This window comes from Lingula anatina, chromosome 4 (assembly GCF_051362555.1).
Source record: "Lingula anatina isolate TDL-2025a chromosome 4, LinAna3.0, whole genome shotgun sequence".
Classification (NCBI taxonomy): Eukaryota; Metazoa; Brachiopoda; class Lingulata; order Lingulida; family Lingulidae; genus Lingula; species Lingula anatina.
Genome location: NC_141770.1, coordinates 23,304,571 through 23,332,556, shown reverse-complemented (window position 1 = coordinate 23,332,556; position 27,986 = coordinate 23,304,571). Strand labels below are relative to the sequence as shown.

Below are 27,986 nucleotides of genomic sequence, written 5' to 3'. Positions count from 1 at the left end.
CGTGCGTTGAAGTTGTCCGTACGATTTTTTTTTTTTTTTTTTTTTTTGAAATAATAAGGAGTACGGGCTACGCCGAGTATAGCCCCGGTCACAACCGGACGCACGACTTTCCGAATCGTACGTCGCCTGCGATTTTTGGGCGTTGCGGAGGCCGTGGAGTTCGTAGAGGTAGAGGAAAGTCTGCCTTGCGAGTCGCAAGGGCCACATGAGATGTCCTTTCAAGCAGGGAGGCTAATTGCAAAGAGCGATGGCCGTGGAAATTGTACTCATTTCTTGAGTTTGTCTTGCTTCCTGTGTAGGCTACGTGGCTCACACTCACCACTTACGAAGGGAATGCAACGCACGGCAAAAGTAGTGCCCTTTTCCGTCAGTTTTGTTTCACACTTGCCTCTCACGTATGAGGTGACGTACTGACGGCGTACGTCAGTTTTGCTTTCTGTTCTCCTCTTCTTTCTTCTTCCTCCACCCATTTTTTTACTATGTAAGCTTCTTTCTCTTGCCTTTTGGAGGCATATTAGAAAATAAATCGAGCAAAAATTTGAACATTTTGAAAATTGTTGTACACGTTACACGGTTGTAAAGCCTCTCTTCTGGTCCTCAAATCAAGTTCGGTCCCTTGGTTCTAAACTGTTTACAAGAAGCTCTATACTGGACCTACACCTGTAAATGTCCATCATTACGAGTTCAAACGTGTTCCCTAAACGTGTCCTTGGCTGACTCTATTATGGTCTCCAATATTTGAGGTTTAAAACTTTGAGAGGCTACCAAAAAACGTACGTAAACTGAATGTTAGAAAGAAATGCATTTCAATTATTTAAAATTGTATTATATTTGCTATAATATATTCTCAGATTTTTTAAAGAACACAAAAGTTTTGCTGCGTGACTACCTTTAGGATGCTTAAGAATAATACTACAATATTTATGGCGTTCTCTGCCTCATGTTTTCAAGACAGTTACATTCGTGGGTGATTGTGTGCATGTGGTGGTGTTGGGGGGGGGGGGTGCTCACTCACTGCCATGATTGTTTCAAGTTAGTATAAGCTCTTATTTTCATATGGACGCGTTTATTCCCGTGAATTTCCTAAATGTCCACTGGACTGGTAGGGTCACGCGTTTTGTGCAAGTAGTAGAAATGGATTTTTTTTTTCGAATCAGCAGATCTGAAATAAACAAAGTTTATTAATAAACGCGCAATATTTTCGTAATTAAAGCCTATTTGCCTGTTTGACTGCATTTAAACTAAGACGCAACTGACCATAATGTGTGTTTGATTGACGGGGCTGGTTTAGAGATGTACGTGCTGCATACCTTGTTGGTATTTATACCTAGGCTTTCACAAGCTGTATATCCCATATCATTCAGATAATGTTCAAGTGTTGTTTTGCTACATGATGACAACTTAGCATCCCAATTGTATTGCTTTAGGAGCGTACAGTGAAGGGAATATCATGAAAACCCAGTGATCTGACCAAAGACATTGTGGAGATCCAGTATAACTACGTACAGGTAGTATAAGTAGGCCTATGCATACCAGTGCAGTTTACTGTTACACAACGCCGTTCTCCCTTGGGCAAAATTAAAGGCTAAAATCCCCGTTTCAATTTACCACTTCAAGGGAAAGATTCAGAACAGCGCCCTGGCCTGAATTTTGATCTTACAAACTGACCTCGGAAACCACAAAATTTTCTTTCATGCCCGAAATCTGTGATTTTAAATACTCGATCCCCACCATTAAATGTCCCACCGACCCTCTCATTGACTGCCTCTCTTGTTAAAGAGCACAATTCAAATTAATTTAAAAGAGACAAACTTAGCTGTCATTACAGAATCGGGATTCTTTATCATAGATTTTGTCTCGACTCCAGGGACGTCTCAATTTCTTTTTCGCCCTATTTATATATCTTATTAAGTTGAATGGTCTTTATCGCAGCATCTTTATTTAAGTTCATTAAAAACCACAAATCAAAGGAATTGTGTGTACGCGCCGTAATGTACATGATCTTTGGATGGTTATTTTAAGTAATCCGATGTTGATAATTTCGAATCCTATACATTATAGTACATATGCGTACATGGAAAGCATCAAAACAGATTAAAGGCATTTTCGCGTCGATCATTATACCGTTTTATTTGCATCTCATCTGTAGCGAACATTTGTTGCCAGATTAACGAAGCACCACGCAAATGTGTAAGAGAACCACGAAAATAGAGCACCCGCACCAGACACGGGCATTTAATTTTGGTTGGTCCGTAAAGGGCTTGTATTCGACCGGAGGCAGAGTTGTGAATCAATCTACAGTATATTATTTTCCGTTTATATAAAAGTTACCTAAGTCTCGCATAACGCTATCTCAAAATTGGTCCATTTATGACCCTTTAAAACACCGCTACAGATGTAGACACTCCAACCCAATTAATTGAGTTCGATGTGAGAAAACTTTCAACAAAAAGTGAAAATGTGAGCCACATATATTTAGATTAATATCGGAATAAATATATGACACGTTCCATTACTTTCACTGGTTTATGCCATTGTACCCTCTAACTGGGAAAGCAGTCAGCAGTTGTTAAAAGTAATATGAAACATTAATAAAAACGTTATGCAAAACCTGAGCGGTTGTGATAAGTTAATTTACGCTCTCATCTTTCATATGAAAAGAAAAATGATTATTTATTACAAGAGTTCAGGGTGGGAAGAGGAGCATAAGGGCATAGCAACTATTATGTTATGAAATAAGTCAAGTTGAGCCTTTCTACTGATATACTTTACGGTGTTTCGTGCCTATCTAGCTTAGTCGGTTAAGAAGATATATAACCCCCCCCCCCCTCAAGCGCGTTCAGAGCTTCAGAGCTTAGGACAAACATATTGCTCCTCGGGCCAGGAAATCTGGAGAAGGGGAGTAGAGGAACATGTCTTCTCAATATGGAAAGCTATATATTTTTGGTAATTTCCTTTGTAACATTTACAAACACTAAAAAATATCCTTTCTCGAATTAATATCATGTTCACACATTTCTGTAAATATCCTGAATTAAGATACTAATGTTAAATGTCAGATACTTTGATTTATGACGAGAGAGAGAGAGAGAGAGAGGTAAAGACAATCTGTAAATGTCCCGAACTAGAGGAGAGTGTTATAAACTGAACACATCTTGGCTACAACCCGTAGACAGTTAGCCCGCAGAGTGGTTTAGTTATTATGATCATCATAATTGTTTATATTTTTATTAATATCAAACAATTTTACTGTTTGCAGCTATACCTGTTTGGAACATGTACTCTGCGCCATATAATAGCAATGGTGCAAAGTGGTGATATTGTAAAATCCTGCAATAAAATTTTCTTCAAATATCAAATTTTATTAGATGGTTGAATACAACATCAGTAATAGAACAGTAATAGAATTCAGCATAATGATACTGAATTGTTGTAAAGACATGAAGGAAGCAGGGTGACCATATATGCTTGGAATATTGTCGGAGAGGGAAATTTCTCCAGTTTGTTCACTGCCCTGTGAAGCCATATTTTGTGGACTGAGATGCCGTATCCGTTACTTCGTGACCCGACCTGTCAAAAGCACGTCCGCGCACTCTTTTCATCTTTTGATTCTTCCACATTAATCAAGATACGGAGTATCAATTACAAGTGACCCCCGGGGGGGGGGCATGAAGGGAATAAATAATTATATGTAGTATCCTTGTGACAGAAGGTTACTCTGCAATTTATATCTTTCAATTTATGCTGTGAAATAATAGACATCTAGTCCGTTGATCTGGCGAATCAACCAAATGACCGTTAGTTGAGTTGCTTAACTGCAAGTAATTAATCCCCTCCCCTCCCCCCGAACGTCAAACTGGCAGGTTTTCAAATGAAGACTATACCGCAGAAAAAGTTTGGGGCCCAAAAGAGAGTCAGCCAAGTACACGTTTGGGGAACACGTTTGAACACGTCATGATGGACATTTACAGGTGTAGGACCAGAACAGAGCCTCTGGTAAACAGTTTAGAACCAAGGGACCGAACTTGATTTGAGGACCAGAAGAGAGGCTTTACACACGGTCGACGTTCATTGTAAAGACACGAGCACGTCTTTTATACACCAGGCGTAGGGGTGACGCACGTGCGACGTATTCCCGGTGTGCTCTCGACTTTGTTCGTTAGTTGTGAGGACGTGCGCCTTACTCAACACGCAAAGGGCACTTGCTCCTTCATTGCTTGCGACGTGCGTCTTGCACAACGCGCGTCTCTCTTGTTACTCCGTGCGAGGGGAGCAAGTTACGCTTGCGGCCTCGCTGTTCGCAGGCTATTCGTAGAATCTTTTGGACATGTCCAACATCCTCCGGCTGTCTGCGAACTCGAAATTTCGTAAAAAAGACTTGCGTGGGACGTGAGATTCTGTGCAAAATTTGGACGCAAACAGCCCGTAAGAGCCCGTACGGCCGGTTGTGACCGAGGCTTAAGTCTACATTACATGGCCTTAAATCCGTACGATTCCGTGCGATTTCGCACGGCCACCGTCTTCCTCCGCTCAGACGCCGTACGAAAAGGGTATTACAGGCAGTATACAATGTACGTGAACCGTATGGGCATCGCATTTCAAATGTAATCTAGGCTTAAGGGTCCAATTGGGGGGGCAAAGATCATACAGTAGTTCATGGGAAATAAAATCATTAAATCACAATTCTCAATAAATAAGTCTTTATTAATATCTCAATGAAAATGTGAGTTCGGCGAGTTGAAAAGCACAACTCACCTACTATAATGACTTCGTTTCACAAAGGACGAGGGATAAAAAGCTGCATGCACGAGTCACGGGAACGGGTGCTTCACAGATCAAGCTAAATAATATGAACGTTATGTGATCTTCAACGGGTAACGATACTACCCTATCACTATGGGACCCTCTACTACTATTTTTATTGGGGAGGGGGCTACGAGAGAGTTGATCCTATCTCTCATCCAAAACTTAATTGGTTCGAAGGGTAGTAATAATACATGAAGGTGTCATCACGTTGACTATAAGCACAACTTAGCAGTAAACCAGGAAACCTCATTTTAATGAAAGGTTAATTTAGAACTTCCTAGCGTCTGAGGACCTTCCTGTTTAAGATGGCCAGAGACTGCATGGTTAAGTTGACACCGACTCGGCACAAGACCTACCAGCGTATCAATACTCCGCGTTAGACTTGCAATTGACTTATCAACTTTACAACCTTGGGCTTGTTTAGAACTAGTTAAAGATGTACCACGGATGGTTGATTGTACTCCTGACATCTATTCTGTTTCTTGCCTTTATAATGGCGTCAAAATGAGTTGCATTTTTGTGATAACTTTCAAGCAACCCTAGGTAAGTCATTTTAAATGTAATATAAGATTAGGCCCAAAGAAATTGATAAGTTGGTTAAAGAGAAATATCTCGAAGTAAACAGGTTGGTAGAGCTTTTATTATTTTTTGTTTTATAAACATGTGACCATGAAGGAGCATAGTAGCTTAAATTTTTCTCATTGAAGTTTAAGGCCACAGTGTGAGCTAGTTTTAGTTTCTTAAAAGAGCATAAAAACAACAACATTAAGTTTTTTTCTGGCGTCAAGTGCATCATTTTTCCACTTACCAAACCAATGCCCAATGCATTTTTTCATTACAAAAGAATAGGCACGAAAAAATTCTGATTTTATCAAAATAAGGGTCACACGAAGCAGTAAGTCATTAATCGTCATTTATTTTTTCTGACATTGCCGGGCTTATGTAATTGATAATAATAAATAAATAATAATAATAAGAAGACGACATTGATAATATACCGTACATGTTTCAACTGGGATACCTTACCTAAAGCTACTCTTACAATCGGTCGTGCGTGCTTCTACGAGCGGTTTGCGTGCAAAAATTGGCCAAGTAGTAAGGTACATGCACGTGGAACGTACTTTTTGGTGGACGCAAACACGACGCAAAGCACGCAGCCCGAAAACTGGCTGGCCAGTTTTTCGCTACGACCTGTCTGCGACAATTAGAACGCCTGGAGCACGCTCGTAGCACGGAAGACAAAAGTACTGAGTAACTGCGCTAGGTGTGCGTGTAACGCAGGAAAAGCATGCAGAAATTCCGGGGTATTTTACCACGAAGACTTACTTACCACGCAAGAGACTCCTACGTTCAACTTGCTTTCAATGTACGTGTTAACAAAAAGGGGGGTGAGCGCACTTCCTCTGTGCGTTTATCTTACTTCCAAAGTGCATGGCGAGTACTACTACCGTACTTGTGAAGTGCGTCACACTAAGATGACGCACGTGACCAGCACGATAAAAGTGCGTCACAAGTACTTGCTTGGGTGCATCGTGCGCCTATATCAAAGCTGATACGAACAGTCTGCTCTCAGTTCAAAGTCGACTTCGGCAGTGTACACAATGGCTCCTCTAGCATTAGCAGCTGTAGAAGTCGATGGCGCATCCTTCTTGGAAGTGCCATTTTGGAAGCCAAAACAGTGAATGATGAAGAGACTCAGTGTTCTCTTTTATATTATTTTGATTATCCGTGCGTTCCACCAATTTGACGCACGAGTGTCGTGCTTAACACTTCCGTGCTCATTACGTTTCTCTTACGTTTCTCTTACTTCGTAAATACGATTTCTGAAAACGTACGCTTCACATGCATTACACGTACGATTATCTCACTCACTGTGTGCGACACAAGTACAGATCGTACGTGCTCCTTACTTCTTCCTACTTCCAAAAAGGTGAACAGACCACTTGCGGGCCCCACGTTTGGAGCACGACACACCTACTCATAAAGTTCTTACTACTTACGTCCGCTGCGATTTAATTTTCATTCTGCGACAACGCTACGCCTGACAAGAACTCCGAGGACGCACGATCTCTAAGCACGCCCGACGGGTTGTAAGAGAGCCATAAGATGATCGATTGCCATAATTTCGGACGCATATATGTTTTTTTTTTTTTTTTTTTTTTTTTTTTTTTGGGGGGGGGGGGGGTTGCGTTACAAAAGCTGAATGTGCATACTCCCAATAAGCCAGTCACCATGCTAAAGTTACATGTAGACCGATTTCACATCATACCGTTTTAAAACTTAGCAGAAATTTGAGACATTTTGAAAGGGAGTTAAAGGCCATTGTAGCGCAATGAACGAAGGATTTCTATCTCAATTTATCAGCAATATTAGTGTTTGTATGTACATGTAGGTTCGACTCTCCAGCATCTGTCGCCAGAACGTCTTAAAAATGGATTTAATTATTTTTTCTAGGTCTCATTCAAACAGCATTCTACCTGTGCTCAACTACCACGAGTTTTATAGGAAAGATCACATCAAATCACTGCGGCTACAAATTTTCGACATGTGTGGGGACGTTGTTGGTCGTATTAGGATTAAGCCTATCTGCAATTGCCCCCAGTGCTACATACCTTATATTCTCCAATGGCGTCCTATATGGCCTAGGAATGAACATTCTTGTTTTCCCTTTATTCTTTATCGTAGCCGACTGGTTTCCATGGGAACACAGATTCCACGTGATGTGCACTAGCTGGTCCATGGTTACAATGCCTCTTGGTAAGTTTCTTTTTTAATGGACTTTAACACTTAAATATTCTTCAGAGAAACTTCTAGAGGGAAAGGCTGCAATTAAAAAAGGGCCTGATGTTGGTCGTGTTTCCCATGATTCTCTCTAAACGATCCATGCTCATTTCATATTTTTTCTTAATTGAAAGTACATACCAATACGACAGTGTTATCTGTTGATAAAAATCCGATGTGATAGGAATGGTTGTCCTAGGAAAGGAAGTCCGGTGTCCCAGATTGTTAATACAGATTAGGGATCTATAGACGTAATTGTGGGGTTAGTATATGGGACGAATACCACTTGTATAAAGTAACGGGGAACAGACTACGCTATGAGGCACACATTTTTTGTTTGGTCCTTCAACGCTTTGATAAAATGCAATCTTAGTTATAGCAAAAAAGTAAAAAAGACATAAAATAGGAAAGATGGACAGACAGAAAAAAGAAAGATAAAACAGCATGACCAGTTGCACTGCAAGACCGTCATTACTTAGCAGTGTTACAATTGTTATGGAGCCTATATCATGTTCCTCTTGTTTCAGGCACCGTCGTATTTGGAAACTTTATACAATGGCTGCATCAGGCAATCGGATGGAGATACGGGTATCTCGTTTTAGCAACCTTTTTCGCAATGTGGACAATCGTTTCAATCCGCACTTTGAAGAAACCAACGAAAGAGGTCTTACAAGAAGCAATACAGCAAGATTATTTCCTTTTTCCTGAGCAGAAAGTCACGCCCTTTGTTGAGATAAAATGGAGTAAGCAGATTCGTGTCGTTGTCATGGTGATATGGTTTGTCATCTACCTGAGCAAGGGTATATGCAAAACAAGTTCCTATGCAATTTTGGTAAGAAAAAAGCTTTAGGGTAAAGAAAACCCATTGGCAAGAAATGCGCTTTTTATATTATTTTCAAAATCCATTTATTTATTTTATTTTACAGTTTCATGGGGATAAGGAAACGTGTCGAAATACATTTTTTTTTCTTCGAATTTATTCATTCTTTACACGAGAAACGTCAATTACAGAAATGCACTCAATAAAAATCAATATATATATAGAAATTTACTTGACTGGTTTCAGTCCAAACGATACACCCTTTTTGTATTAGCTAGCGCGGTGTTAATACAAAATATTCGAATTATATATACGTAAATAATGTTTTCCGCTACGTGCTATTTTATTTCGTTTGTGATTTATTTTTTAACTTGCATATATATTCATTCTCACACTCTTTCAAACGTTTAGTTTTTCAGCCATAAACATTTAAATCGTTCTAGGTAAAGCAAGTAGAGGACTTAGGATACACATCGACAGATGGCGCTCACTGTTTGACTGCGGAGGGCGTGGCGGGATTTTTGAGTCGTCTGCTCGTGTCTGCACTGGGGGACCGTGTGAAAGGCAACATCCTTTATATCTACGTGATCTGTGCGAGTTTACTTATGGTTAACAATGTCCTTGCTCCATTTTGTACGACATTGACGGAGATGTTCATATACGGTACTGGTAAGGGTTTGATTTATACATGTACCTGCTTTTGTAATTGCTACAGTTATTGGCACTGGCGCGTGGGAAAAAAAATGAAAAAAAAACAAACAAAAGTATATCATCGAAAGAAATATTATGCAGTCAACATGAGTAAAAAAAAATGATAATGTTTGCCTCCTCGTTAAGATAGTTCTTTGCATGTTATTATTCACTTCAAATAAAATATAACAGGGAATACTGCTATCTTTATATATATTTCCAGTTTTGGGACTTGGTCAAGGGCCCATCATTGCAGCTTGGTACGCCGCTTGTGGTGAAGTTCTCAGTGGACAGGATGTACAAACTTTGTTTGTTATATTGTTGTCTGGCCTGGGAATTGGGTGTGCAGTTGGTCCTTTTCTGTCAGGTAAATAATCAAAAATGTATCAAATTAACTTTGGAGTGCTTTTTACTACTAGAATATCTCCGAAGAAAAGAGTTAAAATGTGCCTCCACCAATATTTTGAAAGGCATAAGCGTAATTATTCGTTACAAATAGTTGCAGGTCAGCCTACAATAGAATTTGATCTGTTTAGGATTTCTGAGCACATTTCCATTTTAATTAAATTTGATAAACCAATGTTGTTGAGGAAAATAGTGACACAGAGACGTTAAAAAACACGCATTAAAGAGGGACATGCTTTTACACACATTATTCCACGTTGCTGTATTTATTTTAATAAAATTTATTTTAAAAAAACTAACCCAAGGACGACCTTCTCCTGTTTAAACTCATTACTGAAATATAGATATATGCCACAAAGAAGTCTAAAAAGTCATTAATTGTTTCTTTTCAGGTGTAATCTATGATATTAGTGGATCATACAAGCCAGCGTTTTTAACCATTGCAGCTTTGTACTTGGCCAATGCCCTCCTGACCGCATCCATTATCCTTATCAACAGTATACAGAAAAAATTAGCCAAGGTCGGATCAGTGTGTCGGTATTAGTATTAGTATTAGCTATAAATTGCCGCGTTATCAAAGCGATGTTTTGGCAACAGTCGCCAATCAGGGATGTCATTCAAACATGCAATTCATTCAGTGTGGGAAGAAGTTCAACTTCGACGCGTGTAATTCAAAGTATAACAGCCTCTATGAAAGGTGCCACTGCAGGAGTAACGCCCTTCTGGTTGTAAGTTGTTACTGTAAGTTCTTACCAAGTTGGAGGTACGGGAGCTCACAAATGAAGAAAGAAAAGAAATTGCTTTTCTGAGGATTGTGGTTTAACCCCCCTCAATATGCAAAAATGAAGCAACAGATCTGGGTCACTTGGTACTGTGACGACAATCACGATAAAGGTCTATGAGACTCAACTGAGCTGCATGGTGCATACAGACGGAGAAGTTAAGGAAAGTTGTGTTGAACGGAGTTGAGGAATTTTCGTTATGCCTCGGTGTGTTGCCGTGGGATTCACCAAAACTGCAGCTCTCGTTGACAATCTTTCTTTGTCTGTGACGGTATTCCGTGACTTACTTACTAACTTCGGTGACAATAGTTGCGATGCTCTAGATCATGGTCACCTCAGGTGGTTTAGATCATATCAAGAGCTGGTAGTCTTTCAGATTAACTGTCATCAGTTGGCAAACTTACTGATTGCTGATGCATTGTAGTTGAGCAAAAGCTCGTTTACAACAAACCTGTTAATTATGCACCGCTGCAATTCCCAAGCCAGGTAATAACAGGTATGAAACTCGTCTTGGTGGGCTTTCATATTTTTCAATATATCTCATTTATTTCATGGGGTTATTTTATTGGTATTTGTAAATGACGTTAAATATCAATACTTAAACAATTAAGTTCAAACACGGTCGCGAACATTAATAAAAGAAATTGCTCTCAGGGTATCTTGAAGCTTCCGTGGAAGAAAACGTGTTGAGGAAAAACAGGAAAAAGAGCGTTATATTTGTGACGGGGGCTTTTACGTGTGATAAAAGCGCGTCACTGTAAAGTTACGAACAACTCTCTTTTCCCTCCAAAAGGAATTTTATTATGCGCACACGGACTACATCAAGTTGAAGATGTGACCACAATGTCTCTCCCTCAGTCACTCCTTCCTATGCCACTACTTTCCCGACTCGCAGAACATTTACCGAACACACCGAATGCGGCAAAATGCTGCATTTTTATATCAAAATTAGGGTGACAGGTGGTTCACATCTCACGTCAAGGATGGACATTTTTGATTCAACATTTACTTAATTATTAGAAATACTGATTCTAGACCTTCGATTTAAATAGTGTGATTTGCCCGGTTCTTTGATTCTTAATATTTAATTTTGACCGAACCGGAACTGGTCATTTTCCTGAACTAGCGAAGTGCTTATTAAATACTAATACATGACACCAAGAGATAATCAATTAAATCTTTCTATATATATCTGCTGTTGCTCTGTCCTCTGCTTGCAATTTAATTGACGCGTTTGCCGACCACTAGAGGTCATTAATTACGGCACTCATTCGCTGGCCTGAGATCGGAAGGTTATTATGTTTGGTCAGTGCTTGAACGTCTAATGAGACTTATGTTGTTTTTGCAATCTTATTGTAATTAATGAATTTTATATGTTTTTAAAACTTAAATTAAGTTCTTACTAAAATTTGTAACACTACCGTGTTATATATTAAAGAAAAAATGGGAACTGCTATAATAAAATGGTTCGTTATCCTAATTCATTTATGCTTTGAGGATTTGTTTCTGAAGATTATTTCATCTGAAATATTAAATAATTTAAAAGAGTAAAGAGTAAAGAGAAAGAGAAAGAGTAAAGATTGAAAGATAATTTTAGACAAACTTTGACGGGGGAAATACCTACAAAGAGTAATGGGCTATTTCGCCAACATCTTGTTGAAAATTTTACACTGCAATTCTATTCAAATAAGCTAAGGAACTAATTGCCAAATTAATACTCTCATCACATAACAAGGGGGTAACCAGACCTGCAAAAATTGTACGCACATATTTAAAAAGATTACAAGCACATACAGCAAAATGTAGACTTACGCAAAACATGAAGGACAGCGTAATCACAGCAAATGTACCTCATATAGCAGCTTAATTTCCATTAATAATAAAATCATCATTTAAGTCAAAAATATTCTTGCGATTTAATAACTATTTTAATTTACCCAGAACGGTATATTTATTTTAAAGGCGGTTAACTGAAATATAGTTTTATGATTTGTTTGTGAAAATAGCCCATGTCACCCTGTTAGTTTGGAGGTCTAAGCTGGATCAAGTCCGTGTTAAAATTCCTATGAAGTTGTGCAGGAAAAATTCTTCCTTTCTTTCTCTAGCTCCTCGATAAACCTGGTGTTCAGATTTTATCTAGTACCCCCAGGTCTACGGGAGCTGCGCTTTGTAACTAACGCACAGGTAGATTTTTACCTGAGATAACTGGAGTAAAGCTTAGATAGAGAGTGCGTTCGATACAAGCAAGACAAATTGAATGCCATTTAACCCTCTAATTAAGAGGTAAAGGAAGTTCCAGTTAGATGGATGATTAAGATAGGACTTGTAAAGGTAACGGGCATTGTTTACCTCAGTTTAATAAAAGTATGCAAGACGGAGTGTCAGCGGTTTAATAAAATAAATTGAATTTCACAAATAACATGGACCTCATATGCAATAATCAACATTTCCCTTAACTCATTCAAATGCAGTGTTTTATACAACTTGGGATAACCATAATGAAATGCTTGTTAAAGAAATGACTAGACGGGAAATGGTTTTACACAGCTTCACGAGGATTTAGACCCCTCGGGTAAGAGATTTGAATGAGTATAAACTTTTATCAGAAGCCAGAGAAGTCATCTTACAGGTAGACAATGCAGCTCTGTTCTCCAGTGGCTCGATTGTCGTCATTGGACCACGTGACCACGTAGCTCATTAACTCCCAGGACGAGCAAATAGGACGTTTTTTAAAGCCAAAAATTTACAAAATGAGCTTTTAATTTGTGTATTTGGATAAAGATATCGTTAGTTGGGCATGTTTTCTGAAGAATATGTTCCGTTCAGGCCATTCTGACGGCATGAAGCAAACCCTTTAACATTCTGGACCAGCACTTTTTATCAACGGTAGAAATCATATTTGGGGACAGGAGTCATCAATTCATTTCCCAACATGATAACGCCGCATCCCAGGACCAAAACTGTACAAGAGTGACTTTACCAGCATGGCTTCAACGGGGTGAACTGGCTTGCCTATTCCCCAGAAGCATACCCCATTGTAAACCTGTGGCAATTAAATGACCGCTCCTTTACAAGAAACGCTCTAATCCAAAATGTCTTTAGAGCCTTGACTAACGTAGCCTCCAGAAGATAACTGAACCCTTATCAGTCTATGTTCAAAAGGATGGTTACCATACTGAGATCACGTGTCTATACCACAGAACATCAATATTGACATAATAATATGCGTTATCCAAGGTCAGAGCTTAACGCAATCATTTTTAAATAAAATACAAATTGAAAAACCTAACAAACCCAGCAGTTGTTCACCTTCAAGCAAAATGGTGCCATTCTTTTGTCATCCCTCTGTACAACTTCAGTGTTCAGATTGTGATTTTATTGAATGAAGTATAATCATCAAAATATTTTGTAACTAGAAAGATTGCTTCAATTTCACTTAATATTTTTATCTGAATGGGAGGGTAAGGGGTTATCAAAACGGGCTGGGTGCGTGCGACCCCTCCACCATCACACCCCGACCATTAATATTCGATTTACGGGGGATCATTCATTGTATCACAGTGTTTTGAAAGACATTATACTGGAGCTGGTAGAAAATGGCCATATTACTGGTATATGTGTGCATCCATTCGGCTTACGACGTCCCTGCTTCAGTTAAAAAAATGTGATAGTTAACGATCTATACTAGTAGAATATTGTAAGCCCAAGACGCCAATTATGACAAAATATGTTAGATACAGGTACTACATGTATAACCAAGAATGTCGCCGTTAATCATGCGCATGACCTTTTCTTGGATTGAGTTACACGTCTAGGGTGCCTTCTATCCACAATTTGCCCAAAAATGACAAATAACCCATCAAATCGTCGGACCGAAAAGAAGGTTTAACTGTCAAACGAATTATCATTGTATTGTTGACAACGTTTATCGCCGCTCCCAGACCTTTCAAGATTGACCAAATTGCCCTACGTATTTATCAAATCATTTTGATTGCTGTCACAGTACAAGAATCCCCAACCTGAAAACGATATCTTTTCGCAACATATAAAAGATACAGGGTCACCAGCAGGACACGCACTGCACTTAAACTGCACACTCAGTTAAACATTTGCAAATGTAATTCTTTTAAAAATAGAACTAGAACTGATGCATTATTTCAATATTTTTATTAATGCCCCCTCTCCCCCCTTAAGCACTCTCAATGATTGGTTTGAAATACAGATTTTCTAATTTTGTCATAAGTGAAATTCAATAGTCATCAGTTTCCATTAAATGAGATACATGTATATTAAAAAAACACAAATTTTGTATTAATAAAATTGCATTAGCATACAAGAAGACGAGGCTTGTTTGTACCTAGTAAATCGTTTCATAGGACCCCTAACAGCCGTGCACAGCAGTGGCAAGCCGTAAACTTGCTGGGCTACTCCACCTACCGACGTGAAAGCTTTTCTGTCTCCCTCTCAGTCTTCCTGCACCTCTGTAACTTGAGAAGGGATAAACACTTTTTGTAGACAATTTTTGGTTTTTGTAGGGAGTTATAACTGCATGTGACAAACAAAACCGTGTCTCTGATTTTCGATCGCTGACGATCTTTTTTTTTTTGTCCAGCAACAAATTTGGTACGTGTACCAAACCGCAAATTATTAAACAGAAGTTTGCATATTAATCCGTAAATAATATTAAACCACATTCCGTCATGTATGTATAACCATATTGTATTAATTACAGTATTTGCAACACTGATAGAGTTTTTGTAAATACTTTTCAAGAATACCCCCATTTTAAGATTCAATCCTATTTTCTTGCAACGGGGGCGGAGACACGGGTGCCGGTGAGGGTATCTGAGCCCGCATTACACAAGTTTAAATACAGGGTACAGTTAGCGTTGCGTAATTGGGTCTAATAGGAATGAAAGGTCGCTAACCTGTTCAAATCATAGTGAACTGGGCCAAATACAGGAAGGGACTCTCTCCTACATGACACCGGCAAAGCACACCTCGTGATTCCATGTTCGACTAAATTGCACAGTAACAGCGCCTGGTTTTTTTAACTATACACTTGTTTAAAATGTACCACGGATGGTTGATTGTGCTACTAACATCTGTACTATTTCTTGCCTTTAATGGCATCAAGATGAGTTGGGGCGTTTTTGTGACCACTTTTAGTAAAGATACTGTGTTGGGATCCTCGTCTCAAGCAACCCTAGGTAAGTCTTTTTTAGTATATATGTAGAAAGACTTTCTAGCCAAAGTATACAAAATCCAGAGGTCTTCTAAAATATGTCTTAAAAATGAGTATTTTTTAAAAAATAAGTAACGATTGATGATACTGCGTAAAAATCGGTTGCCCTGAGAGAAAAAGCTCTTACTACTTACTAGAAAATTCAAATAATACCACGCCGCTGTAATTTCTTCATATTTAATAATTAAACTTTACACTTCCTTTTTAAACAACAAAAATAAAAACGTTTCAAATATATGACCAAGATTTAGACCAGCTATTATTATTTTTATAATTTATGTTACTCTGTATAGGGTATCGAAACTAAAGGTTAAATTTACACATATCCTTATATATAATTATGCACAGCCTTTAGTAAAAATGGCATTTAAAAAGAGACATACATTGCAGAAAAACGCACAAAAGAAACTAAAGTCCATTTGCTTTGCTCAAAAGATGAGCAGTATTGATTAAAAGGCACATATAGACCTTTTTCCTACAGGGTCAATTTGCTAATTGTATTAATTTTTAAGACCTTTGTTCGATCCTCCCTCTGAAAATCTTGCAAGATGAGACCGGGTAATAATCGGTTAAATAATGATAAAGTCTAATCCACCACATATTATTAAGCTAAGGCGAAGCAATAAGGTACAGTTCTCAAGTTGGTTTTCAGCTAGTAATTAAGGGCAAATGTTTTTGTCCGTAATTTAGGACATACAACAAAGTCCGGCGATCATAAAGACACATACTCATGTAGCTTGACAATGTGAAGAATCCCTGTTGCCCAAGTATGAAAAATACTGCTTACTGAACTTTGTGTCAGTGATCTAAACAAAATATTAAGTTATAAATGATTAAATCGCTGCTGCAATAGAGATTTTGCATCACTGTGCTACAATGTACCTCAGCTCCTGGAAACTGTGGGCACCTGCTTTCTCCCTTTTCTGACCACCACTAGATGCGACAGCGTGGACATAATATGGGGTGGTGCTTAAATGGCCTACCCACACCCCCTTATTGCTGGCCGAACAACGAGCCAGGCAGATGACAAAGAAAATTATGTGAAAGGGCGGTCATACCGGTATTTTAAATGGTTAATACTAGATAGATGACAATTGATGACAATGTAACAGGACACAAACTAGTAGGTCATGTCGTAACAAGATATGCTTAAGGATATTAGACACATAAAAATCCATCTCTCAAATCGAAGATTCAGCACTCAATCTATACACTATAGATATGTTTTAATCGATCCCATTTAAAAAGTATAAAAACAATCTATTAGTAGAAAAAAAGCGTTTTAGTAAACCTCACCTCAATATGCATAAATGAAGCAACAGATCTGGGTCATGTGGTACTGTGACGACAATGAGGATAAAGGTCTTTGAGACTCAACTGAGCTGCATGGTGCATACAGACAGAGAAGTTTAGGAAAGTTGTGTGGAACGGATTTGAGCCATTTTCGTTATGCCTCAGTGTATTGCCGTGGGATTCACCAAAATTGCAGCACTCGTTGACAATATTCTTTCTTTGTCTGTGACGGTCTTCCGTGACTTATTTACTTACTTCCGTGATAATATATGTGATGCTCGAGATCATGGTCAACTCAAGTTGTTTAGATCATATCAAAAGCTGATAGTCTTTCAAATTAACTGTCATCAGTTGACAAGCTTACTAATTGCTGATGCATTCTTTATGCACTGTAGTTGATCAAGAGCTCGTTAACAATAAGACATGTTAATTATGCACCGCTGCACTTCCCAAGGCAGGTGATAACAGGTATCCAACTCGTCAGATTCTTAGTGGGCTTCAATATTTTTCAAAATATCTCTTTTATTTCATGGGGTAATTTTATTGGTATTTTTAAATGACGTTAAATATCGATATTTAACAATTGAGTTCAAACACGGTCGCGAACATTAATAAAAGTGATTGCTCTCAGGGTATCTTGAAGCATGCATATGCCCAGGTATTACTTCCGTGGAAGAAAACGTGGTTGAGGAATAACTGGAAGGAGAGCGGTGATATTAAAGAAAAAATGGGAACTGTTGTAATAAAATGGTTCGTAATCCTAATTCATTTATGCTTTGAGGATTTGTTTCTGAAGGTTACCCGCACGAAAATGCAGTAGTATCGAAGTAGCAAAGAAGCATTAACGCAGTAGAGGTGTGGAGCATATTTGCAGTAGAAATGCAGTATACCCTACTGCAATTCTACTTCAAAAGTTGCATAGGTTTGTACAGAGGAGGAGCATAAATGCAGTAGATTAGCAGCATGATAGAAGCATGTTTCAAATATGCTAATTAGCTCCCACATCGAAGCAGATTTGAAGCATGTTTGCAGTATGATTGCAGTAGTCTACTGCGCTGGAGTATCTACTTCGTTTTTGTGCGGTCAACTGAAATATTAAATAATCTAAAAGATTTATCATTTTATAACTTGAAACGCAAGATCTGTACGCAAAACTTTTTGCAAATTTGTAAGTTTTGTCAAACCCCAAAACATGTAGCAGATCAAGGTAAAAAAAGCATTGTTTGCTATTAGTAGCATGTTAAAAATGATTAATGTGTTCACTAAATGTGCAGTTTTGATACGTACGTTAGTGTATTTTAAATTATGCATGGAGATTTAACCTGGTAAGGGGTATGAGAAAGGCACATACGAATTAAAAGACTGTTGAGTGTAAAAAAGAGCAGCATGTAGACTAACGCAACAGCGTTATCACAGCAAATGTACCACATACAGTAGCTTAATTGCCATTAATAACAAAATCATCATTTAAGTGAAAAATATTCTTGCGATTTAATAGTTTCAATATTCTTATTTACCCTGAACGGTATATTTATTTAAAAGAAGGCTAACTGAAACATAAACTTAAGTTTTATTATTTGCTTGTGAAAACTGCCCATGTCACCCTGTTAGTTTGGAGGTCTAAGCTTTATCAAGTCCGCGTTAAAATTTCTATAAAGCTTTGCAGGAAAAATTCTTTCTTTGTTTCTCTAGCTCCTTTATAAACCTGGTGTCCAGATTTTATCTAGTGCCCCCAGATCTGCGGGAGCTGCTCTTTGAAAAAAACGCACAGGTAGAGTTTTTACCTGAGATAAATATCGCCAGCGAGAGTGCGTTCGATACTCTCAACACAAAGGCTACAGGAGAGTTGAAGGCTACTTAACCCTCCAATTAAGAGGTAAAGGAAGTTCCAGTTATATGGACTATTAAGATAGGACTTGTAAAGGTAACACGCATTGTTTACCTCGGTTGAATAAAAGTATGCAAGACAGGGTGTCAGAACAATGGTGCGTTTACAATTGCCATATTAAACTGCTGTGCCCTATGGCTCATCAGAATGAAATGCAATAAAATATAAAGTCATGAAAACAACAAAAATACAACTACTAGTAGTAGTGATAAAAACTCATCAGGCTGAGGTTAATCTAAGACCCCATTCCCAGAGATTAGATCGATCCAACTAGATCGACCTAACTACCTGGGGATTCACGCTAAATAGTTGTCAGCCGAGCGGGCACGAAAGTTAATTACTCCCTTACAGCTTGTAGTAGGCGGGACGGACATTTAAGCCGGACTATCTGACAGTAATCTAGTGAGACTCCCCACGGGGATCGTTCGATCTAAAATCTATGGGAATGCGCCCTAATATATTGAATAGACGGAAAATGGCTTTACACAGCTTCACGAGGATTTAGAGCCCTGGGGTAAGAGATCTGAATGAGTATGAACTTTTATTAGGAGCCAGAAAAGTCATCTTACAGGTAGACAATACAGCTCAGTTTGACAGCTAAACACGCTGCTTGTCTCTCTCTCCTCCGGTGGCACGATTGTCGTCATCGGGCCACGTGACCACGTAGCTCATTAACTCGCAGGCTAAGCAAAAAGGACGTTTTTTTTAGTCAAAAATTTACACAATGAGCTTTTAATTTGTGCATTTGGTTAAAGATATCGTTATTTGGGCATGTTTTCTGAAGAATATGCTCCGTTCAGGCCATTCTGACGGTCTGACGGAAAACCTTTAACGATGCTAAGAAACAATTGTCGACCTCTCTTTTTTTTATCTGTAACTACATGTAGCAAATATATTCTGGTACCTCAAAACAGAGTGCAGTTTGCCTTCTCAGTTTTAATCTCCGTCAACGACTTTGAGAAAAAAGTAAACCGCCATTTGTGAATTGCTGCAATTGTTGAATAAGATATTTGATAAGTTTGAACATAACACGCCACACTTTTACATTAAATCTTCAAAGTTTTACTTGACATAGGGAAAATTACATTTTAAATTACACACATTGTCTATTATGTTTGCATCCGGACTCTGGGCAGGCCACATCACCCTGCGAATGTCCTGTTGGTCAAACCAATCATCAACTGCTCTGGGCCTGTGACAAGGAGCATTGTCATCCTGGTGAACAAATGGATAATTCCTGTCACCAAACATGTCAGTAATAGATGGTAGCAAGCCTGACTCCAAAACATCGATTTATTTCTAGTGATTCACGTTTCCATTAACCACTATCAATTCGCCCAAGCCATGGATGCTGATGCAGCCCCACACCATGATGAATATGCTGCTCCGGGTTCGAAAATTCAGTGCATCTGGTTCAAATGCTTTACCAGCAGTTTGCCAGAATAGTACCCGTCTGTCATCAGAGGTCAGACCAAAAATACATAAAAATACAGAAAAATACATAGGACCAATTGTCATGAACTGTCCAGTTCAAGATCCTGTTGACCCTAGTTTACTCTACGTTGCCTGTTTTGTAACGATATAAGAGGTTTCAGTCTTGCTACCCTGCTGTACACTCTCTGAGCATGTATCCGACGCCTAGCAATTTTCACAAACACATTCTTATGTGTGAAATTGTTCCACTGTGTTGTCAACTGACAAGCAGTGTCGAACTTTGACAACCTGGACATCAAAATCAGTCGTCGGTCTTCACGGCCAGTATTTTTTCTTGGACGACCCATCAGAGGCAATTTGTCTCTTGATCCAGTGTTTCTATACCGAGACCAGACCCTCTACACGGTTCTGACTGAACAATTCAATTGTATCGATATTCTGACATTGCTTATATTCCGCCTCTTCAGGTTAATAACTTGCACCTATAACCGTTAGATAATTGCCTGTATCTTGCCATATTGGAGGAATACAGGAATAACATTTGCTGTACATGTACAAGACCAACAATACAATTCAATGGTTTAGCGGTTTTATACTCATTAGTCACATTATAAGTAGACCAGGCATTATAAATACCCAAGATCTGCCTACTTTTATTACTCTGAGTTAGGGGGTGACACTTCTTTTGCCCAGTGTGTGTATATTGTAAAGAACAAGGGATTTTCTTTCTCAGTCCAACAGCATGTTTTTGTGATTATATCATTTTTTGCGATTTTATGATTTCCCGGTAGATTATTTCTCTCCTTTTTTATAGAATTGCCTACACTAATTAACTGTTTATTGTCTCCCAGGTGTTATCCAATCCGACTTTTTCCTGTGCTGCAGCGCCACGAGCTTTATAGGAAAGATCACATCAAATCACAGCGGCTACAAGATTTCAGCGATTGTGGGGACGTTGTTGGTCGTATTAGGATTAAGCCTATCTGCAATTGCCCCCAGTGCTACATACCTTATATTCTCCAATGGCGTCCTATACGGCCTCGGGATGAACATCCTTGTATCGCCATTATTCTTCATCGTAGCCGACTGGTTTCCATGGGAACATAGATACCACGTGATGTGCACTAGCTGGGCCATGGTTACCATGCCCCTAGGTAAGTTATTTCGCTTCAGCCGTCTGTTGTCAATACATGTACATTCAGGCTAATTGACCCATGAAAGTTAGCAGATATAATACTAGATGGGTATAACCACTACAAGGTTCACAGAGAAACTGGGATCCGTTCAGTAAGTTTTCCTAGATATATATGTGAATTTGACTGAAAACAACCAGAAAAGTATCCGTGAATAAATTTTAGCTTTTTTAAAAAAAATTCATTGTTGCTGCACCTTAGTTTATAGTCTGTCATCATTTCTGATCCCAGTTTCCTCTAAATTCCTTGAAATTTTGACGCCAGTTTACGAGGTATTGGGATAACTCGGATGTTTGGGTTTAGTTATGTCTTACATTTTACCACAGATTTGCAGAGAGAATGTCTGTACAACATAGAATCAGCTATGTAGAGCTTTAGATGAGCCATATTTTTACAGTGGTCTTGGGTACCCTCAACGTCCTTATTGATTTGGCTTCTGTGTGTCCTATGGGCATAATCAAATAAGATTTTGTCGGTTATACTAATTATGCTACTCTCTCTGCATGTTTGCATGATATTTCATGTTCGTATTTTTAATGCGAAGTTTTGAGCATGGATATCAAGGGAGATATATTAAATCAAGGTCATACTGTGCGTACAGAGAAAAACAGTTTTTTTTTTCTACCAAAATTATAACTGTATGATAGAAAGTTAATTGGGGACAAACAAAAAAGACAGGCAGAAAATTTCCATTTTGACAGAATTCATAAGTTTTTATCGGATCTATACAGCAGAATAAACATTATGCTTTTGTTTCAGGCACCGTCGTCTTCGGAAACTTAATACAATGGTTACACCAATCTATAGGATGGAGATACGGGTATCTGGTTCTAGCGACCTTTTACGCGCTGTGGGCCACCGTATCAATCCACACGTTATATAAGCCAACTAAAGAGGTGTTACAAGAAGCGATACAGCCAGAGTATCTCATTTGTCCAAAGCAGGAAGTCTCGCCCTCTGTTGAGATAAAATGGAGTAAGCAGATTCGAGTTGTTGTCATGGTGATGTGGTTTGTCATCTACCTGAGCAAGGGTATATGCCAAACAATTTCCTATGCAATTTTGGTAAGATGCAAAGTATTGACGAGTTTGAAGTCAGATAAAAGCCATTTTATAATTTACATAGCACGAAATTTCGAATTTGCCAACTTGTTTCTCGTAAGAGGTTAGTACTCAATAATAATCGCGTTCGAACTTCTGCAAGGATTTTTTTTAGTGCCAAGTATAGTTATAACAAGTTATAACAATGCGTTTCGATCCAAGCAGTTTTAACTGGACGTAGAATACGAATTTTACCTTATTAACATTGAAAAATTAAAATAGAGACAAGATAGTTGGCCAGTGGGGGTATTTAAATTGAATTTTGTCAAAACTGCTTCACTCTCTCTCGCGATGCGCGTGTTCTCGCAATAGTTTAGCCACCCATGTCGTATTTAACTCTAATTTTTCATATTTCATATTTCGATATGCTCATCCAGAAAGCCATCCTTAATCCATATGTCAAACTACTAATATTGTAACAATGCCACTTATTAATCCAGGTAAGGCAAGTGGAGGATTTAGGATACACGTCAGCAGATGGCGCTCACTGTTTGACTGCGGACGGCGTGGCGGGATTTTTGAGTCGTCTGCTCGTGTCTGCACTGGGGGACCGTGTGAAAGGAAATATTCTCTACATCTACGTAATTTGTGCTGGTTTACTCATGATTAATAACATACTAGTCCCATATTTTACAACATTGACGGGGATGTTTATATTCAGTACTGGTAAGAGTTCATTCCTTTGTTGCCATACTGGCTACCTGTACACTGACTGGGAATGGGAAAACAGTTAGTAACAAAATATTAAATACATAAATAAGTAGAATTAGACTGAAATAGAATTAAATAAAAAACAGATGGTAATTTAACAGCAAAACTGTAAACCCTTTCTCCTTGAATTGTGCTTTGCATAACTTGAATTCAGTAACACGATATACTGTTGTTTCAAAATACTATACAGGGAATCTAATTTTGATCTACCTTTAGGTACCTTTTGCATTTGTCCAGTCTTTGACTCACAAATATCTTAATATGCATTCATGAGTCAATATTGCACTTTTTAGACAAAAATATCTTTTCCGTTACATTTTTATATTTCATATCTCAAACATCTACAAAAAGATAATCCTTCAAACATAGCCTGATTATGTATCACACAAATCAGTTTATTTTGACAGTAAAAAACGACCACTGTGCTTCATGACATTCATATTTTTTATATATTTCAGTCTTAGGGCTTGGTCAAGGGCCCATCATAGCAGCTTGGTATGCTTCCTGTGGTGAAGCACTCAGTGGACAGGATGTACAGACTCTGTTTGTTATATTGCGGTCTAGCATGGGATTGGGAGCGGCTATTGGCCCCTTTCTATCGGGTATGCATCCAGAATGTTATCTTAACATAGTGCACACGACAACTTGAGTGTCTTGAAAAAGAAAGGAAAAAAGTACTACGAAGGCAAGAAGAGGCTAAAGAAAATGTCATAAATTTGTTTAAATAGATTGTCAGAATAATAAATTGCTAAAAAAAAGCCTTCTCGTGTTGTTTCCGTTAACAATAAAAAAACTCAAAAATAAATGGAAAAAAAAATATAATAAAACAAAGACGAATTAAGGGTTTAGGACAACCTATTTCTGAAATGCCGTATTATTCCAAACTGGCTTAAAAAGTGATTTTTCTAATGTAAAATAATTAGTCTGGCGACGACTAAGGTTTTATTTTTCTTTTCAGGTGTTATTTATGATATTAGTGGATCATACAAGCCAGCGTTTTTAACCATGGCTGCGCTATACTTGGTCAATGCACTCCTGACTGCATCCATCATCCTTATCAACAGTGTACAGAAAAAGTTAGCCAAGGTCGGATCAGTGTGTCAGTATTAGAATGCCGCGTAATCATTTGCAGTCATCAGGAAACACGAAAGAAGATCTCAATTATTATTATTTTAAAAGGTCTGTGAACATTTTAAACAGTTTTATATGTCCAAATATCTTGTCACCTAATTTTTTGAGAGGAAACAAGCCATTGTCGCTCAGGACTGTAAACAAAAGGAATCTTGTGTGTGGTTATGGTTAATAGCCTCGTTGTGGTGTCATGCACCGGAAATCAATATGTCAATCAGAGGAAAAACTTTTAGCACGAGTCGCGAGTTGTTCGGTTTCTAACTGGTGCCATATTTCTAAAAGTAGAAGATGATGTAGGGTGTACAAAAACTATAACGCAGGATTATACTGGTAATTTGTGATTGACATCTATTATACCGAAACTCCCCAAAGGACTACATGTAGGACGATGAATTTGAATATATTTTTTTTTTAATCTACGTCTTTGCTTATTGATTGTCGGACTCGTACATGATAATTATTTAACACAATCCGAAATATGTACAACCTTTAGCTTACGGCCAACCTGGACGTTGGCCTCCATCAGGCTGATGTGAGTAGATGTTGTTATCAATGACCGCTAGGTGGTAAAGCGGCCAGGACCCTTGTAAAATGTCAGGTAGATCGGCCACAGTATTGACTTGAATTCATCCAAGATCCTTGAATTTGAGTCATCTGACATTTCACGCAAGATACATGTACATGTACGAGATGCATTCAACATGAGCCGTCACCAACCACCCATAAAAAGAGAGGCGGGGGGGGGGGGGTGTCGATCTAGCTGACATTTATAAGAGGGTCCTGGCCGCTATGCCACCGCATTTTTTAGATTTGTGAAGGTTAGTCCAGTTTAATATTTTTGTCCACCTCCGACACGCTATTTCTAATGTACGATTCTCATGAGGGACAAACCCACTGATACGCGGTCCCTCAGTCACGCCGCATCATTCCCCCTTTTTATATATCAGCACACTCAGGCACAACTATCACAATGAGGTCTTCTCACCCAGTGCATCGCATACAGCATCTTGATTGGGACTGCCACTAAGGTAGTCATGAGCAGAAAAAAGTTGCCCAATCACATATTTTCGAAACATATTTTTCTTGATTTAAGGATTTCGTTCTGATAAGGTACAGGTTGCTTTGAAGACATGCATTTTAACTTTCAAGTCAATAAGATAACTGGTATGTGGTGAACCCATGGTGACCGGTTAGTAACAGAAGAACCAATAGCAGGGCCTCCATTGCCGGTGATCAGGCTGATTTGACCTTTTGAATATCGTCTGCTGAGCAATATTGACTCAAACAAGCGTTCTCCTAGCATTCTTTTTCATTTGTTTATAATAGAAACGGACAAGGTCACAAGAGAGAATGCTTCAATTTGACCGCTCCTATTTGCTGGCCAACTTACTGCACTTATGGAAAAAAATATCCAGTCTAGATGTTCAAGTCATGGCATAATGGCAAGGCATATGAAGGAATCTGAACCAAAAGTATATACTTCGGTATACTAGGGGTATAGAACACTCCAAATACTTTAGATTCGCAAAAATGGAATAGCATGCTGACTCTAAACGTATTTTCGAGCCAGACCTTGCGGACTATCGCCGTTGTGACTGAAAAACGATCCATTTGATATCAAAATGTATTCTGTTTTATCTACCCAGAATTCAATTCCCTTGTGGGAAAATTGAATACCCTCTTTCAGGGTTAGCGTGGCGAAAGTGGGTCAAAACCTAGGGAGGTTACTTGTATAAAGTAGTAGGAACCGATCTAGCCCTGCGGCGTATGGGGTGCATGACTCCACTAATTTTACAGCATCATGGACCTGTTTTTCGTCTAGTTAACGATGTACCACGGGTGGCTGATTGTATTGCTGTCATCTGTACTGTTTCTTGTCCATAATGGCATCAAGATGAGTTGGGGCGTTTTTGTGACCACTTTTAGTAAGGATCCTATGTTGGGATCCTCGTCTCAAGCAACCATAGGTAAGTCGTTTTCGTATTTCCAGAAAACCTTCCCAGCCAGGAAGGCTCACCTTCAATGGGATGAATGTCTTTACGAGATCCAAACGCTGAGAGTATCCAGGGGTTTTCTGAAACCCGCCATTAAAATGCGGATTTTTAACCTAACGTTGAAACTAACTCAAATTTGGTTTCCCCGAAAAATTGTATTGAATCAAAACGCCACTGAACGACTTTTTAAAAACCTTAAATTAAACTTTCAGTTTTCCTTCTCAACAAAAAAATTAATGAATGATAATTTTGACAGGCCGGTCGCCAATTTTGGTAAAAGTATTATTATTAATGTTATTATTGACAGCACATGCTTTGTAAAGGAAGTGCTCACTTCCAAGTTCACAGGTTGATTTTTCATTAGATATTCACAGGCATGCCTCTGGCTTATTTTCCGAATCGATAATTGTTGCATGCTTCAGTGACATCGGTAGTACTCTGTTACCCAAAATGGTTGTCACACCGAACAAAATTATGGATTTTGTTACAAATGTAATTTTTTTTACTGTACAGTTGTATCGTCGCAGTCGCAAAATGTTTAATCACTCTAGTCTCCTATGCACAGTTTGGCGGGGAAGACATAGTAAATGATGAGTCCGTGATTCTGTAGCAATGCCAATGGCAGATTAAGGCTGCGTTCACATGAAAAATCTATTTTCTAAAAATCTAAAAATCTATTTGCGGTATCTTGTGATCACGGTCTGTGCCTTTAATACCCACTGCCCAGCGGGCACTCAACGTTGATTCAACATTGAGGATAGGTTGAGATGATGTTGATCCATCAATATTGATAGATCAACAAGATCTCAACATTGAATCAACCTTTTCTTGTCAACCAATTGTCAATGTTGATAAATCAACAGGGTCTCAACATTGATTTAACCTTTCTTTGTCAATCAATTTTCAATGTTGATAGATCAACAGGATTTCAACATTGAATCAACCTTTTCTTGTCAACCAATTGTCAATGTTGATAGATCAACAGGGTCTCAACATTGATTTTACCTTTCTTTGTCAATCAGTTTTCAATGTTGATAGATCAACAGGATTTCAACATTGAATCAACCTGTGTTTGTAAACCCTTTGTCAATGTTGACATATCAACTGGATCTCAACATTGGGCCAACCTTAACTTTATAACCTTAATCATAACCTTGATAATAGTTTTAAATGATTATCTCACTAGAGAGGTATGCATAGGGGTAATTACCCCTCATAAAACGCTTGTTTTACCCCTTTTTCATTAAAATTAATTTTGTGAAAAAAGCGGTCGTCAGTTTTTTTTAAACTTTCCACAGGTTATCTTTAAGAAAAAGAAAAAAAACATAGGGTCACCAGCCTTACTTTATGGCAAATTGACAAAATTTTACTCAAGGTTGAAGAAAAAGCTTGAAAAAGCCAAAAATGCCTGTTTTTCTGGAAATTTAAGTTAGCTGTGAGAAAAAAATTAGACTGGTGACCCTTTGTTTTTGTATTCTTAAAATTATCTTAACTACCTGATGTGACGTTATAATTATTTTAGTAAAGCTAATTTGTTGTTTAATTTTTATGAGTAATTACCGAATGTGCCAGCATACTTGTATAATGTAAATGAAGTGCGGGACTGTTATTAAGTGCGAGACTCCGGATTACATGAACTGATGCAACACGTGAGTGTGGACAGTGTGTAACACTTTTACAGTACAAAAACTGTACTTTATTAACAGTACTTTG

General features: G+C 38.4%; 2 protein-coding genes across 3 annotated transcripts in view; both read left to right on the top strand.

Moving 5' to 3' along the window:
- Positions 1-7,028: 7,028 nt before the first annotated feature.
- On the top strand, positions 7,029-10,793 carry LOC147762601 (monocarboxylate transporter 13-like). The gene is made up of 5 exons (XM_087012218.1): positions 7,029-7,563; positions 8,115-8,419; positions 8,851-9,076; positions 9,321-9,464; positions 9,895-10,793. The coding sequence occupies exons 1-5, from the start codon at positions 7,455-7,457 to the stop codon at positions 10,044-10,046; spliced, it is 936 nt and encodes a 311-aa protein (XP_086868344.1). The 5' UTR covers positions 7,029-7,454; the 3' UTR covers positions 10,047-10,793.
- Positions 10,794-15,196: 4,403 nt separating this feature from the next.
- Positions 15,197-27,986, top strand: part of LOC106169579 (uncharacterized) — a 33,326-nt gene continuing 20,536 nt past the window's right edge. Inside the window, exons 1-4 of one of the 2 annotated variants that reach the window (XM_087011289.1) lie at positions 15,197-15,494; positions 20,996-21,298; positions 22,097-22,401; positions 22,878-23,103. In XM_087011289.1, the coding sequence (XP_086867415.1) occupies positions 15,356-15,494; positions 20,996-21,298; positions 22,097-22,401; positions 22,878-23,103 (973 nt within the window). In that variant the 5' untranslated portion in view covers positions 15,197-15,355. Of the gene's footprint in view, positions 15,495-20,995; positions 21,299-22,096; positions 22,402-22,877; positions 23,104-25,026; positions 26,247-27,986 lie in introns of those variants that run through there. The other variant, XM_087011290.1, reaches the window with a different exon arrangement.

Bases quoted from the DNA above. Each gene is read 5' to 3' on its own strand.
- LOC147762601 (XM_087012218.1), top strand. From the start codon at position 7,455: ATGAACATTCTTGTTTTCCCTTTATTCTTTATCGTAGCCGACTGGTTT. The intron at 7,564-8,114 runs GTAAGTTTCTTT...CTCTTGTTTCAG, and splicing joins CATGGTTACAATGCCTCTTG to GCACCGTCGTATTTGGAAAC. The intron at 9,465-9,894 runs GTAAATAATCAA...GTTTCTTTTCAG, and splicing joins AGTTGGTCCTTTTCTGTCAG to GTGTAATCTATGATATTAGT.